General features: G+C 48.5%; 4 protein-coding genes across 4 annotated transcripts; 2 read left to right on the forward strand and 2 right to left on the reverse strand.

The window, feature by feature from the left end:
- Positions 1 to 204: 204 nt before the first annotated feature.
- Positions 205 to 1,675, forward strand: LOC100840455 (gluconokinase). Its single transcript, XM_003557116.4, has 4 exons — positions 205 to 573; positions 711 to 753; positions 939 to 1,018; positions 1,107 to 1,675. Exons 1-4 carry the CDS (start codon positions 546 to 548, stop codon positions 1,580 to 1,582), a joined length of 627 nt encoding a protein of 208 aa, XP_003557164.1. The 5' UTR covers positions 205 to 545; the 3' UTR covers positions 1,583 to 1,675.
- Positions 1,676 to 1,684: 9 nt separating this feature from the next.
- Positions 1,685 to 4,613, reverse strand: LOC100840758. Its single transcript, XM_003557117.4, has 3 exons — positions 4,458 to 4,613; positions 2,971 to 3,173; positions 1,685 to 2,251 (listed from the first exon to the last, which is right to left on the reverse strand). The coding sequence occupies exons 1-3, from the start codon at positions 4,551 to 4,553 to the stop codon at positions 1,933 to 1,935; spliced, it is 618 nt and encodes a 205-aa protein (XP_003557165.1). The 5' UTR covers positions 4,554 to 4,613; the 3' UTR covers positions 1,685 to 1,932.
- A 1,440-nt stretch (positions 4,614 to 6,053) lies between these two features.
- On the forward strand, positions 6,054 to 8,296 carry LOC100841362. The gene is made up of 3 exons (XM_003557119.4): positions 6,054 to 6,161; positions 7,549 to 7,647; positions 7,731 to 8,296. The coding sequence occupies exons 2-3, from the start codon at positions 7,554 to 7,556 to the stop codon at positions 7,871 to 7,873; spliced, it is 237 nt and encodes a 78-aa protein (XP_003557167.1). The 5' UTR covers positions 6,054 to 6,161; positions 7,549 to 7,553; the 3' UTR covers positions 7,874 to 8,296.
- Positions 8,297 to 9,286: 990 nt separating this feature from the next.
- LOC100837639 (uncharacterized membrane protein At1g75140) lies at positions 9,287 to 11,555 on the reverse strand. Its single transcript, XM_010231667.3, has one exon. The coding sequence runs from the start codon at positions 11,452 to 11,454 to the stop codon at positions 9,499 to 9,501; it is 1,956 nt and encodes a 651-aa protein (XP_010229969.2). The 5' UTR covers positions 11,455 to 11,555; the 3' UTR covers positions 9,287 to 9,498.
- Positions 11,556 to 13,615: the final 2,060 nt, after the last annotated feature.

Raw genomic sequence — 13,615 nt, forward strand, 5'->3', positions numbered from 1 at the left:
GATAGGGATGTGTTGTTGTAAGCTCTGAGTCAGCGACAGGGCCTACCCATCTACGAAACTGAATGTTGAAATCTGAGCAGGACAAGAGGAGCTTCCGTGCTGACCGTGCACGCCGCATGGTTGTTCTGCTCACCAAACTTTTCTGCTTTACTCTCTTTGGTACCAAAGAAATCTGCTGTCATCAGTACTTATCATTATTGCTTGACCTGCCTTCCAAAAAAAATAAAATTGCTTGACCTGCAAACTCGCCTAAAACACGGTTGTTAGCAGATTCAGTTAAGAAATCACGGCAAAAGAAATACTTCCTCCGTCCCAAAATAACTTACGTGAATTTTGGGACGGAGGGAGTATATAATCTTGGTGAAATCTGAGAAACAGGACAGTAAACATGGTGAAACAGAGTCAACCCTGAGAAATTGAGCAGCAACGGCTTCTCTCTGTCGCCATCTTCCTCGTTTATTCGCCTCTCTTGACAGAGAAAGGGAAGAGTGAGTGTGTGTGTGTTTGTATGAGAGAGAGAGAGAGGGAGAGGGCAGTAGAGCGACATGGCCGGCTCTGATCTCGTTCCTCCAGGTCAGTAAGCTTCTCCTTGTCCGTCTTCTTCTTCCCCTCTCTTTCAGCCTCTCGGCACAGCCGATCCAGCCATGAAAACAAAGAGTTGAGCTGCTAATTCCGCCGTGTTGAAGAATTGAAATTTGGGGATTTTGCAGGACTGGCGATCGTGATCATGGGAGTCAGCGGCTGCGGCAAATCGTAAGATCAAATTCTATTCCCTCTGGATCTCTGATTACTTTGTGAAGAACAACGGGGTTTACTGCTTCAAAGGAACAGCAGCTGCGTTCTGCCTGACAACCTAAACTCTCTTGTCTTCATATGAGAGATTAAGTAAGTGGTAATTCTTATGAATTAACCGTTTCGATGTGAATTTGGAATCGCAGGACCGTCGCGGCGATGCTCGCCCAAGCCCTTGGCTGCAGCTTCGTCGAGGCAGACGATTATCACTCGCAAGCAAACAAAGGTTTTAAAAAAAACGAATTATATCTTTCTGTAGAGATTTGCTCTTTCTGAAGTTTCTGAACTTCCCTGTCCATGGTAAAAAAACACAGCAAAGATGAGCAAAGGTGTGCCGCTGACCGACACCGACCGGCTCCCGTGGCTGGAGTCGCTCAGTGGCGCCATCAGGGAGCGGCTGGACTGCGGCGGCGAGGACGTCGCGGTCAGCTGCTCTGCGCTGCGGCATGAATACAGGGAGATACTCCGGGAAGGGGACCGCGGCTACAAGGCAGGGTCAGGGAGCTATGCGGCCTGCAGGGTGAAGTTTGTGTGCCTGAAGGCGTCGGCGGAGGTGATCGCCGAGAGGGTGAGCAGGAGGGCGGAGGAAGGGGGCCACTTCATGCCGGCGAGCCTTCTTAGGAGCCAGCTCGAGCTGCTGCAGATCGACGAGGCCGAGGGGATCACCGAGGTCGACTCGACGGTGAGCCCCGATGAGATCGTGCGTGCCACCATTGCAAGGTTCAGGGAGGAGCTCGCGTCGACGGTGAAGTTAAACCCAGAGGAATTGTCAGCTGCTTCTTGTTTCTGAATCCAGTTTCATCCATGCACACTGGACAGGCAGCTAGCCTGACATTGACATTGACATTCAGTTCACATCAATGATTTTATCTATCATGTACAACCATGAGGCTTTCAGACAAGCAAGATAATCAACTTCAACATTACCCAGTTCATTTGAAATCAAAGATCCATGGTGATGAAACAGGCATGCCGCACCCGATAAAGAAAAGGCCATCAAAAGAAAAATCCTCAGCCTAGCTAATAGCATGGTAACAGCTATTGTTCTAACCTCCAAGCCTATACAGACCAAACACGGGAGCATAATAAGATAACACATGAGAGTGGCCCTCAGAACGACTTAGATAGGTGAACTCCTGATCATGGGAACTGCTGCCGGTTGTAGGTGTCCTCATGGACGAACACTGGCTCGCTGCTCTGCGGCGGGATCACAGGTTGGCCCATGGCGATGCCTTGGTTTGGCTGAGGTCCCCAGCTTGGGGGGCTTTTCGATGATGTCAGGGCAACATAGTAAACTATCGCCAGAGCCACGCTGGCAAGGGAAAGCACCGCTCCTCCTGAGAAGACCCCTGGCTTGACGACATAGCAGAAGCTGCCGAAGTACATGTTCTCCTCGCCTCTTTGGTCGTTCAGTGCGGCTCCAGTCAGCAGGAGAAGGAACGCGATTATAAAAGTGACCCTGCAAAATGTAACAATCCCCAGGAAGTTAGGACAAAAAGTTGCTAAGTCTTCACAACTAGCAACAAAGAAGATTTTTGCACAATGATTAGATGAAGCAGTCAAGGATCCATTTTTTAAGCAAGCAGCAGAATTCTGCACAGATGAATGCTACCTAAAATATATCAAAGATCAATAGGATAGCAATGTTCTGAAGAGAAGGAATAATGGTTCACGATGTTACTTGTACTAGAGATCTATCCAAGAAGTTAATTCTATCATATCATCATATGGACCACTCGCGTGTGATCCTTCCCAAAAACAGTGAGCATCAGCCAAAGACCAATTAATTGTCACAACTCACAAGGATCCATACGATAGCGAAATGTTCTGAAGAAAAGGAAGAATGGCTCATGATGTTACTTGTACTAGAGATATATGCAAAAAGTTAATTCTATTGTCTCATCATATGGACCACTCGCGTGTGATCCTTCCAAAAAACAGTGAGCATCAACCAAAGACCAATGTGCACAGAACATAACCGCAAATCAAGAATAGTAAAATGACAGTCAATAACTCAAGATGAAATATCCGAGATTCTTTCAAGTTTTATTACCGTCTCAACAAATTTGTAAGGCCTATAATAATTGTTAATCTGAACTTACTACAACATGATGATGAATTATTCAAAATATGGGAAACAGAGTAAACAGATTAGAAAACTCTTGGGGAGAATATTACCAAGATACGATGAACGAGATCAGAGCTACACTCCAATTTGTGTCCGAGGGAACCGGATGCCTCTTACAACAGATGCAACCAGCAACTGTATTTATAATACACTGGGCAACCACAAGGGTGACAGCAGATATTAACCCAAGGCCTAAGGCTGGGCTTCTTGGGTATATGCATTCACCTGGAGAATTTGTTTGCACATCTGAAACCTGCATGAATCAAGCATTGCATGTTATATTTAGGAATTGTAGAAGGATATTACTTTCATAACGACTGTCATTGCAAGATTTCTATCTAGATCACACATATCAATTTGTTTGCTCATCGTTTGCTTTTCTAAAGTAAAGCAACTTCAAGACAGAAGAGTTCTGTTGCATATACTCTTTACAAGAATAACACAAATTAAATCAGCATCCTTGACAGTTAACAAATAGAGTTATGAGTATATATCCCATTTTTTAACGTAAAATACATGATTCCATAAAATAGTGCGTGCTCAAGAATAGAAGACGTGGTTGCCTACAAGCAGTAGTATTTGTATTGAGCATTGACAGCTACAATGTGCCTAGAAGTAGTGTTTGTATTGAGCATCGACAACGACCAAGCATAAACCAAGTGATTCCTCGTGCTTCCTTAAAAGTGGAAGAGCAGATTTAAATGTATCATGTAAAAATGATCACCATGTAGTAACAAGCAAATTGTCTGCTCTAATTTTGGTGTAATCAGCCACACCTCGCGACTGTTCCCTTTTATCAAAAACAAAACAGTCACCGCACTTATTACTTTTTTTGCAGGCAATGGTCACCATGTAGTAGTAACAAATCTTTTGGCAACTAGTACTAGTTTTGGCATGATGCCTTACTAAACATGCTAACAGCTATACTGACAACAGATAACTTCCACAAATCCTGATCCAATCACATACTATTTTGGGGGTGCGGGGGGTGAATGAATCGATTCAATCTGACTAAGTCAGATATCCACTCTACCTAAGAATATATATGATCTCGGCGGCCCTTACACCTGCAGAAATCCATGGCAACTAAGCTAAAGCAATACCGCACTTTCCTAGCACATCGAATCGCCTCGCAAAAAGACAAAGTCTATACTGTAATATCCACCATCAGTATCAAGATCCCCAATGCGCAAATGCACAACAGGAAGGTCGACTCCAAGCTCCAGGACATGAACAAGTTCACGAAGGATGCTGCCCATCCTTCCGCCACAGGCAGGCAGAGAGGGAGACACCACTACGAGGTAGTAGTTAGGTAGGAAGAGCTATAGGCTGCAACTAAAGCTCTCAACAAGGGCACGCCCGATCTCTAGCCTCCCTCCCCTCCTCAGAGCTCGACCCCCGAGGCAGACGAGATCTATAACAGCAAGACGAGGCAATCCAATCCGGGGGAGTAACCGCCGCGCCGCAGCGGCACAGCCAAGCAAAGCACCGGCGGTTCCCCGGAAATCAGAGACTGAGGCTGGGAAGAGAAACGAACCTTGACGCGGGTTCCCTCCGCCGCGAAGCCGAGCGCCGCCGAGAGCACGCCGAGGAAGCCCACCACGGCGCAAACCACCACCACCTTCCTCTCCATCCTCACCCACCCACCCTCCACCTACCTCAAGCCTCCCCTCCCTGATATCTCTCCCCCCCCTACCGTCTCCCCGGTTCCCCTCACGCTCCCACCGCAGCTGCAAGCAGTGCGACAGCAAGCAGCAGCTCCGAGGTAGCAATGGAGGAGAAAAATCCGAGCTTGGGAATATGGTGCGAATTGAAAGAAAAAAATTGTTTCCGGGATTGGAACGCCTTCTTATTCCTTGCGGCTTTTTCCTCGCCGCCTTTGGGTAACGTGTACCGACTGGATGGTGGGGCCATATTTTTTTCGGACCCACCTGTCGGTGGGGTTGGGTTCGGGTGCCGTCGGTGCGGGGGTCGGTTGCTTGTTCGAGGCGGCACCGAGATATGGGAAACGTGGAACGGGCGGTCGGATCTGACTCAGGCTGGTGCGTGGGCCCGTATGGATGGTGGGAGAAGTAGTGGGCCTGCTTGCAGAGGGTGGGAGCTCGGGCGGTTGTGCTTGTGGACGCGGTGTATGGACGTTTAAGTAAAAATGCAGTTAGTTGGTCCAGAAAGAAAAAAGAAAATTGGGCCACCGTCTTGATCCATGGCTAAATTTATACTTTTCGATGCAGTATAGTCCAAGGGCAGTGCACTCCACGTGATCTTGTGATGGAGACAATCAGAAGGGCAGTTAGGACAGCTGCAGCTGATGTGTAAACGGGGGGCTGCCGACTAAATTTCATAAGACCAGCGAGTCCTACTCTTCACGCGTTACCTTGGTTCATTTTCTTTTGTTCATAAGACCAGCGAGTCCAAGAAAATGTATGTGCCCGGTCAAGAACAAATTGAGGACAAGTTAAGTTGCATGCTTTACTAAATGAAGTCTTAGGCTCGTCTAAGGATGATTAATTTGTTTCTTTTTCCTGAGAATCGATCCCGTCTAAGGATGATTGCGATGTAACCGATATGCTTCCGGGTAAAAGAAAAATCCGATGGAATAGGGGGTTTATTGATAGAGAATAGTCACATTACAACCATCGGTATGCAGCTCTAGAAGTTCTTGGGGTGACTCAAAGCGCACAACAGCGGTCTTTACTTTTCTTTTCTTTAAAAAAAAACTTTGATCGAGTTGTAAAAAAGATATATGTAACACCAAACAAATACAATATGAAAATATATTTGATGATAGTCATGATGATACTACTTTGATGTTGTATACATATGTATTTTTTTTCTTTCTAAAAACCTGATCAAAATTGATACGGCTTGATTTACTACAAACTGATGTATGAACATATCGAATCGAAACAAAGAGAGTATACTACGAGTACTTCTTTTGCTGAAGAACGACAATAAATAAGACAGTGTATACCATTACCAGCCTTGCGTGTATGCGCGAGCGCGTGGAATTGGGCTGCTGTCGTGGTTAATTAGCATGCCAGCCCGTTCCGTAAACGCGGCCCAGACTTCTGCGGCCCGGTTCGGGGAGGAGAAGCGGTCAAGTGGGCTCGCTCGGAACCCTTTATTATTTTTTGTCCGCCCAGTCCTTCTCCCTCTCTTTCCTGTCCTCCCCCACGCGTGCGCCTCCTTCCTCCCTTCCCTCTCCCCGGCGGCGGCTGCGGCGGACGAACCCGATCGCAAGGTAATCTCAATCCCGTCGACCCTCTCCCCTCCCTTCCCCCGCTCTAGGAACGCGAATTGCTCCTGCCGATCCCTCGCGCGCGTGCGTGCGTCCCAGCGCCGGATTGGAACCGCGTTTTTGTTTTGGGCCGCCGCCGTATGGTTAGGGCACGATGATCCTTTACGAGATCATACCTTGAGGCGTAGACGGTACTCCCGAGTCTATTAGCTCCACCTGAAGATCTATGGCTGGCTATTCCTTTTGCGTACGACGGTACGATCCATGATTCGGCTATGCGTTTGGTGTGTTTGATGTTTGAGGTTTTGATTCGGGAGAATTTTGGGGTGCCGTTGTCCGGATGAGCGATCCGTGTGGCTCCCTGCGTTATTAAAAACTGCAGGTTCCTTCCTGTATGTTAGTCCGCGTTTTCTGCCTCGGGTGTGTTATTGGCGATGGATTTGTGGGTGTTTCGATAGACAAAATGACATATCTGATCATTGCATCTGTGCATTTCTGTTCATTTCTTTTATCCTTTTTCATACTCACCGTCGTTACGTAGTTATCATATGAATTTTGCCTAATGTATTAAGGATGGTGGAGATCACATATTGTCTTCTTGTCTTCTTCTGTTTGGCAACAGTGGATGCCTTATCTATACACTCAACATGATGCCCCTTCTTTTCCATGATGGTTCACCTTCTGTGTGTTGGACGGTTTTGCTGTTTTTTCTGTCTCATTGTTGGCATTGCGATTCATGGATATTGCAATGTGTTTGGCGTGTGAAATTGTATTGCCTTGTAGTAGGCTTGATTTGAGGGAATTTGTTGTGCGGTTTCATATGATTGATCCTTGTGGTTCCCTGCGTTATTGAACCGTGGTTAAATGTTAGGGCGCATTTCATTAGACTGGTTGTCCTTGCTGGGATTTGCCTGTCTTGTTTCATCATGATCTGTTACCTGAATTTTCTGTGTCAGTCGTTAGACAAATGGCATATCTGATCACTGCATTTGTGCATTTCTTTTCTTTTCTTTTTTCAAACTGATCATTTATGCGTAGTAATTATATATGTCGCCTAATGTAAAATGGATGGCCAAGATCACACATTGTTTCTACATTCTGTTTGGCTATCATGGATGGTTTATCTGCACATGATGCACAAAGTATGCGTGCGCCTTCTCTTCCATGATGATCCGCCCTGTGTGTATTGGATGCATTTTGTCATACTTTTCTGTCTCATAGGTGCTCATGTCTGCATATCATAATCAAGAAAGCAGCCGTGTTACGGTGTTAGTGTGGGTGCTCGTTTTCTGGCATGCTGTGTTTTCCGACACTTTTACGTGCCTGAATAATTTCTGTATATCAATTCATTAGACTTGACAACCTGTATCCTGTTTCATTGTTTGTGCAGGAACAATGTCGTTCAAATGCGTTGTTGGCGCGACGGTTGCTTCCTTGGGCATTGCGTATGTGTGCGACACGGCTGTTTCTGACAAGAAGATTTTTGGAGGTGAGTGACATGTTACACCAGATGCCTGTAGGTTGCCATCTTGTAAGTTTTGGATCTAAACCAGCTTCTTCCTTTGGAAACAGGTACCGTTTGCAAGACAGCCACTGACAAGGAGTGGCAGCAAGCCACGGACGCCAAGCTCCAGGCCTGGCCTCGCACCGCTGGACCACCGGTCATCATGAACCCCATCAGCCGCCAGAACTTCATTGTCAAGCCCTCTGACTAGGCGGTCGCAAGCTGGATCAGCGTCTTACTTCCACCATGGAGCCAAAGTTTCTTTTCTAGGTCTTGAAATCCTAATAAAAGGGACTAAAGTTGGGATATCATTTTTGCACTTGTCACTGTCGTGATCAACTTCAGGGCTTACCGGTTCACTTTGTCTTTTGGTTGATTCTGTTCCTTGGTGGAAATTTCCACCATGCCGTAAATAATAGCTTTGTTTTCCTACAATCATATGGTGTCTCTAAGCAAATTTGATGCATCGAGATTGTTTTCAGATGTTTCCTTTTTATTGCTCGGCAGTGAGATTGTTTTGTTTTGATTGTTACTCCTATTCAACATTGCAAACTATGATTGTTCTCTCAGTTGATGCCAGCTTCCTGTGCCATGCTGTTGAGAATGCAAAGGTCTTGCAATGCATCTATTCCCACTGAAGAACTAGATTCAGGCAAATTTAGGTTCAGCATATATGTGCTCATGTGTTGTGACCCATCTGTTCAGGGCATCTGTTGCCAGTACTGCACTATGCCTTAAAAAGGTCATAGATTTTGAATGAATCAAAAAAGGATGGTCACATCACAAGTAACAATAATTATTTTTTTTAGTTGTGTCAGGTTTAAACTTGTGTACAGGTGAGAGTGGCGCACCTGATAATTTGAACTTGATACCAGAATCTTAAGTTAAAATTGCTAACAAATTAAAACTCCAAGATGAAGGAGCTACCAAGCATGCTACTGACACATATCTGAAGTTCTGAATCCGCCAAAGTGGTTTACAAGCCTATGGTCCAACACAAATATTGATATCAGGTTCTTGCCACAACATATTGATCTGGGAAGCAGATGTTCACACCCTAGTCTAAATTTATTATCATCCAGACAGGAAGCAGATGCACTTAAAAAGAACATGGGAAATGAGCCGTGATGACAGAAACAAATGATAACTGTAGCCCCCATGTCAATGTCAACAGACTGGGTGATGTAACACAATCAAACACTTGCAAAATATCTTCCAGGAAAGTGAGTGAGCTGCCCATCCTTACATTGATGCAGAAAAGATAGAAAGCAGTTAGATAGCGACTGAAAATGGAAGTTCAAATGTAGCACGTGAACTTTAAAGTGTGCAAATTGTGTCCCTCAAAAGTCATAACCACTGCAAGTTCTCGACAGAATAAAGATCTCTCTGCATCTTCACATCAACATTTAACATCTGGCCTATTAGAATACTATCATAACTGACTGAATCTACTTGTTCTTCCTAGTTTAAATGCTGAGGCAATTCTTCACATGCAGCTAAGAAAACTAGTGCTGATACTTACACTTCAGAGGTAGAGAGATTTCAAGCATCCCATCAAAGTTGGGGGTCATAGATAGTGAACGGTGAAAAGCATAGCAAAGATGACTTAGACCTACACCATAGGTAGTGTAAAATGCACAGATTCAAGTCTTTGTGTTATTTCACCATTTGCAGCATCACATCTTAAAGGGCCATAATGTACTCATACAATACAACGTTTTTCAAGTTATAACTTACAACAGCATGCTCGTGGATCACTGGCATCCCTTTTAGGTGTGGGATCTTCAAAACCAGACCAAAATTTAGGGGTACTGTCTACACCAACTACCGACACCCTCATTCAACATGATCATCTACTACAGCTTGGTTGTTCGAGAACATGTCCCTTTTCTTGGGGAAACCAGGAGGCTCCATACCTGGGCCTCGATACTTCAGCTCTGGAGTGGCTCTAAGCCCAGGCTCAGCCGAAACAGGTCGATATGGAATACCAGCTGCCCCTGCATATCTAGTAGGGGACACATACCTTCTTGGAGCACTTCTCAATGCCCCACCGCGTAAATCCACGGCCCTGGCAGCCTCAGCATAGCCTCGGTCAGTAGATCTTGCAGTGGAATCCACATAGCTTCTATCACTGGCTCTTGTCGTGCCATCCACATAGCCTCGATCAGCAGCTCTTGTTGTGCTATCCGCAAAGGCTCGGTCACTAGCTGGATGATTCAAAATGCTACCTGTAGGAGCTGTGACCGAAGTGCTGAACGTCTCCTCTGGTGTCCACCCCAATGAATCTTTCTTCTTCACATACACTTGCCATATGCCGATCAAGAACAGGAGGAAAAGCAGCGCCGGTCCACTCCACACAACAGCATTGCTCTCCGGCCTGTACACCGGGAAGTTGGACCGATAGATGGCGATGTAACCATCCCCGAGCCCCAAGATTACAAGCTTCTCCCTGTCCGCGACAATAAGAGGCTTCCCAGGTGGTAAGGCAGACATCACGGCACCGGGACCGGCGAAAACAGACTTGATTTCGTTAATGGTTGTGGTGAACAGCGGTCGAGGCGCCCCAACCCTCCCATAGTACTGTGACGAGGTGTTGTACACCATAATCTTATCTTGGCTGGCCACCAAGAGGTAACCTTTGATCGTCTGTATCGCGACAGGGCTGTCGGCCTCAGCCTTCTTGACAGCCCGGACTCGGCACTTGAGGCTGGCAACGTCACCAAGAAGCAGCAGGTGCACGAGGTCACCGGCATCAGTGAAGCCATAGGCCTTGAAGCGTTCGGAAGGGTCGAAGGAGTACGCCTTGGGACGGGAGCCGTTAAGCGCCTCGGCAAGGCCCTCGCAGGGCGTCTCGCGGACTGTCATGGAGCCTAGGTCGAGAGACGCGGCGCCGGCCTCGGTGAGGAAGAGGAGCCGCTGCTTGACGAAGGCGAGAGGCGTGGAGGATGCGATGGCGGTGCCATAGAGCGTGCCGTTCTCGGTGAAGACGCGGATGCGGCGGCCGGCGTCGCAGGAGAGCACGTAGCGGGAGCGGCCGGCATGGTGCGCCTCGAGGTGGAGCACGGGGGAGCCGTCGAGGCCGCGGACGAGGATGCGGGAGGAGGCCACGGCGAGGGTGAGCCAGTCGTCGCCGTGCGGGGACGACTCTGTGAGCCGGTGCGCCGCGATGGAGCCGTCGGCGTGGCCCGAGAAGAGGAGGCAGTCGGTGCGGCGTGGGGAGAGGTAGGCGAGCAGGGCGGTGACCGGGGACTCCCCCTCGGCGCCGGCGGCCTCCAGCTCGAGCAGCGCGTCCCCCGCAGCGGAGAAGACGAAGACGCGGCCGCGGGAGTCCCCCACGGCGAAGTACTTGGTGAGCCCGTCGGCGTCCTCGTAGGGCAGCGCCGCGGCGGCCGCCGCGTGCGCGCCGGCCCCGAGCCGCACGGCGGCCGCGAAGTGGAACCGCTCCGACCAGACGGGCCGCCGCTTCGTGACCGCCACGCCCTGCGCCTGCGGGAGCGGGGCCCGCCAGTCCCCCGCCCCAGCACCAAGCGCGGCTTCCACGGCGGTCTGCGGCGGCGGGGGCTCCGGCTCCGCGACGGATCTGGCGGCGAGCGCGGACTCGAGCGCGCGGGCGGACGCGGCGAGCGAGGACGCGACCTCCTCGAGCCTCCCCAGCAGCGCGGCCAGCTCCTCCACCGGCACCGTCGCCGTCGCCGTCGCCGTCTCCGCCGTGTGAACCTCAGCCTCCTCCGCCTCCGACCCCGCGGCGGCGGCGGCGAGCAGGAGGAAGAAGAGGAGGGCGCGGTGGGCCATGGCTGTCAGCGAGCGCTGGGCGAGTAGGGCTTAGTTAGAGTGGCATGGAAGGAGGCTTGGGGATTAGTATTAGCTTGGGAAAGCGAAGGGGATCTGCTCTCTCAGCTTCAGCTATGGAGACGGAGTAAAGTGGCCGCGAGGGCGGGACCCACGTGTCATCTGGGAAGGCCGTTTCATGTGGGCCCCGTCGGTCAGCCGCTGGTCTATCATCTTTGTTTGGTTTCGTGTGCAGGTGCAGTTGACCGCGGGATGCCATGGACGGGGGTGTCAGGTGGCCGGCTTCCAAACATGTGTGCTCCAGCAGATTTTTCATCTCATTCTTTATTTCAGAATCCTCAAATCCTCCCTCGTCTCCAAATAGTACTTCTTTGGATTCTCAGTTCCTGTCGTCATTTTAGTTCAAATTTAAAAAACAATTCTCCGCGTGATGTGGCTTGCTGGGCTTCTCTCACTGACGATTTTTTTTATAGAAGAGAGAATGCACGGAAATGAATAAATGATAAGAAATGCATAACCTTTCAGGGGCTACAGTTTGATCGAGGAGTTCAGGACATGCATGTAGTATCATAACCTGGCCAGAAAGCTTATCATGAGTGGTCTCATATATATCAAGAATCACAGATTTGATGTTTGGTACTCTGATCACATACTTTGATGTTGAAGGAAGAAACAATATATAGGATAAACACAGCAGCTAAAAAGCTACTCAGGTAAATTAAATGGTGCTCAGAAAGCTTGCCATTTTCTTCAAACTACAACAGGTAACAGAAGAGGCACATCATTGTTAACAACAATGCACATTCAGGCAAAACAAACTACTTGCACATGAACTTTTTTGGTTTGCTTTAGATTGGAAGGCAGAAAGCATAATAACCGGCACAACAAACAGCGTTGGAGTTGTAAATTAAAAACGGCATTCATGAGTACCAAGCATAAACATAAGATGAGTACCAATAGATAGACGACATAGAGGATCACCATAACACACAAATATCTCCTACAATAGATAGACGATATAGATGATCACCATATAACACACAAATGTCTGCTACAATAGATAGACAACGGAGATGATCGATCACCATAACACAGAAATAACTATAGGAACAGAGGGAGTACAATAGATACACGACATAGATGATGACCATAACACACAAATATCTGCTATATATATAGTTAGTTAGATAGATAATTAAATGGAGCACATGCAAGCATGAAAGTCCTCCTCTCCAGTCTCAGTTGGAGTTGGAGACAGCAGCCACCTTGTGAGCATCATCAGCACCGCCAAATCCTCGAAAGATGAGATCCTCGTCATCACTGGGAAGCTGATCGACAAGATCATCGTCTTCATCGGGGACGTAGGGGTGATAATAACCTTCCTCTATAGCCCTGCGCTCTTCCTCCTCGGTAGCCACAAGCAATCTGCTGTAGTCCTTGTTCTTCCATTCCTCGTCCACAATCACGGCAATCTTCTCCCTGTTGGTGTAGTACTCCTCGTCGACCTCGTAGTAGCCCTTCTCCTTGAGATCCTCGATCACCTCCTGCCGGAACTCCTTCCACTTCTCGTCAAACTTGCGGTTTTGCTCGGCGTAGCGCCGGTGGGCGAGCTTCCGCTCCTGGATCCACTCCGCCGGGAAAAACTCCGCCAGGTCGTCCAGGTAGTGCTTGTCCGTGATCGGCTCTGGCTCTGGCGGCCTGAGGACGATTATGTCCTAGATCTCGGCTTTTGACAGCCGGTACTTGCGACCTTTTCCGGATGCGGCGGCGGCGGACGAATCGACGCCGGGCTGATTGACGGCGGCGGCGGATGGGAGCTTGGCCTCCTGCAGCATCTTGTCGATGGCTAGATCGTTTCGCCGATTGATTTTCTTCTTCCGATTCTTGGATATCTGGATCTCTAAGATAATAGCAGTATATATGAGCGGAGAAGTAAATAAGAACCCTAGCCAAGCTTCTTTGCGCCTCAATCAATGAATTATGGTCGGTTTACTTCGGTCGCAGTTTCCTTGGCCAAGTCGAACAAACAGACGGACTGGGCCTAATCTGATTTCGGTGATCATTGGGCCGGGCCTTCCACTTCTAATAAGGAAAAAGTTGGGCCTCAGGGGCCCATGCCGCCGGCTCCCTCAAGTTCCCCTTGCGCCCACCGGGTTGAAGGAGT

This window comes from Brachypodium distachyon, chromosome 1 (genome assembly GCF_000005505.3).
Source record: "Brachypodium distachyon strain Bd21 chromosome 1, Brachypodium_distachyon_v3.0, whole genome shotgun sequence".
NCBI lineage: Eukaryota > Viridiplantae > Streptophyta > Magnoliopsida > Poales > Poaceae > Brachypodium > Brachypodium distachyon.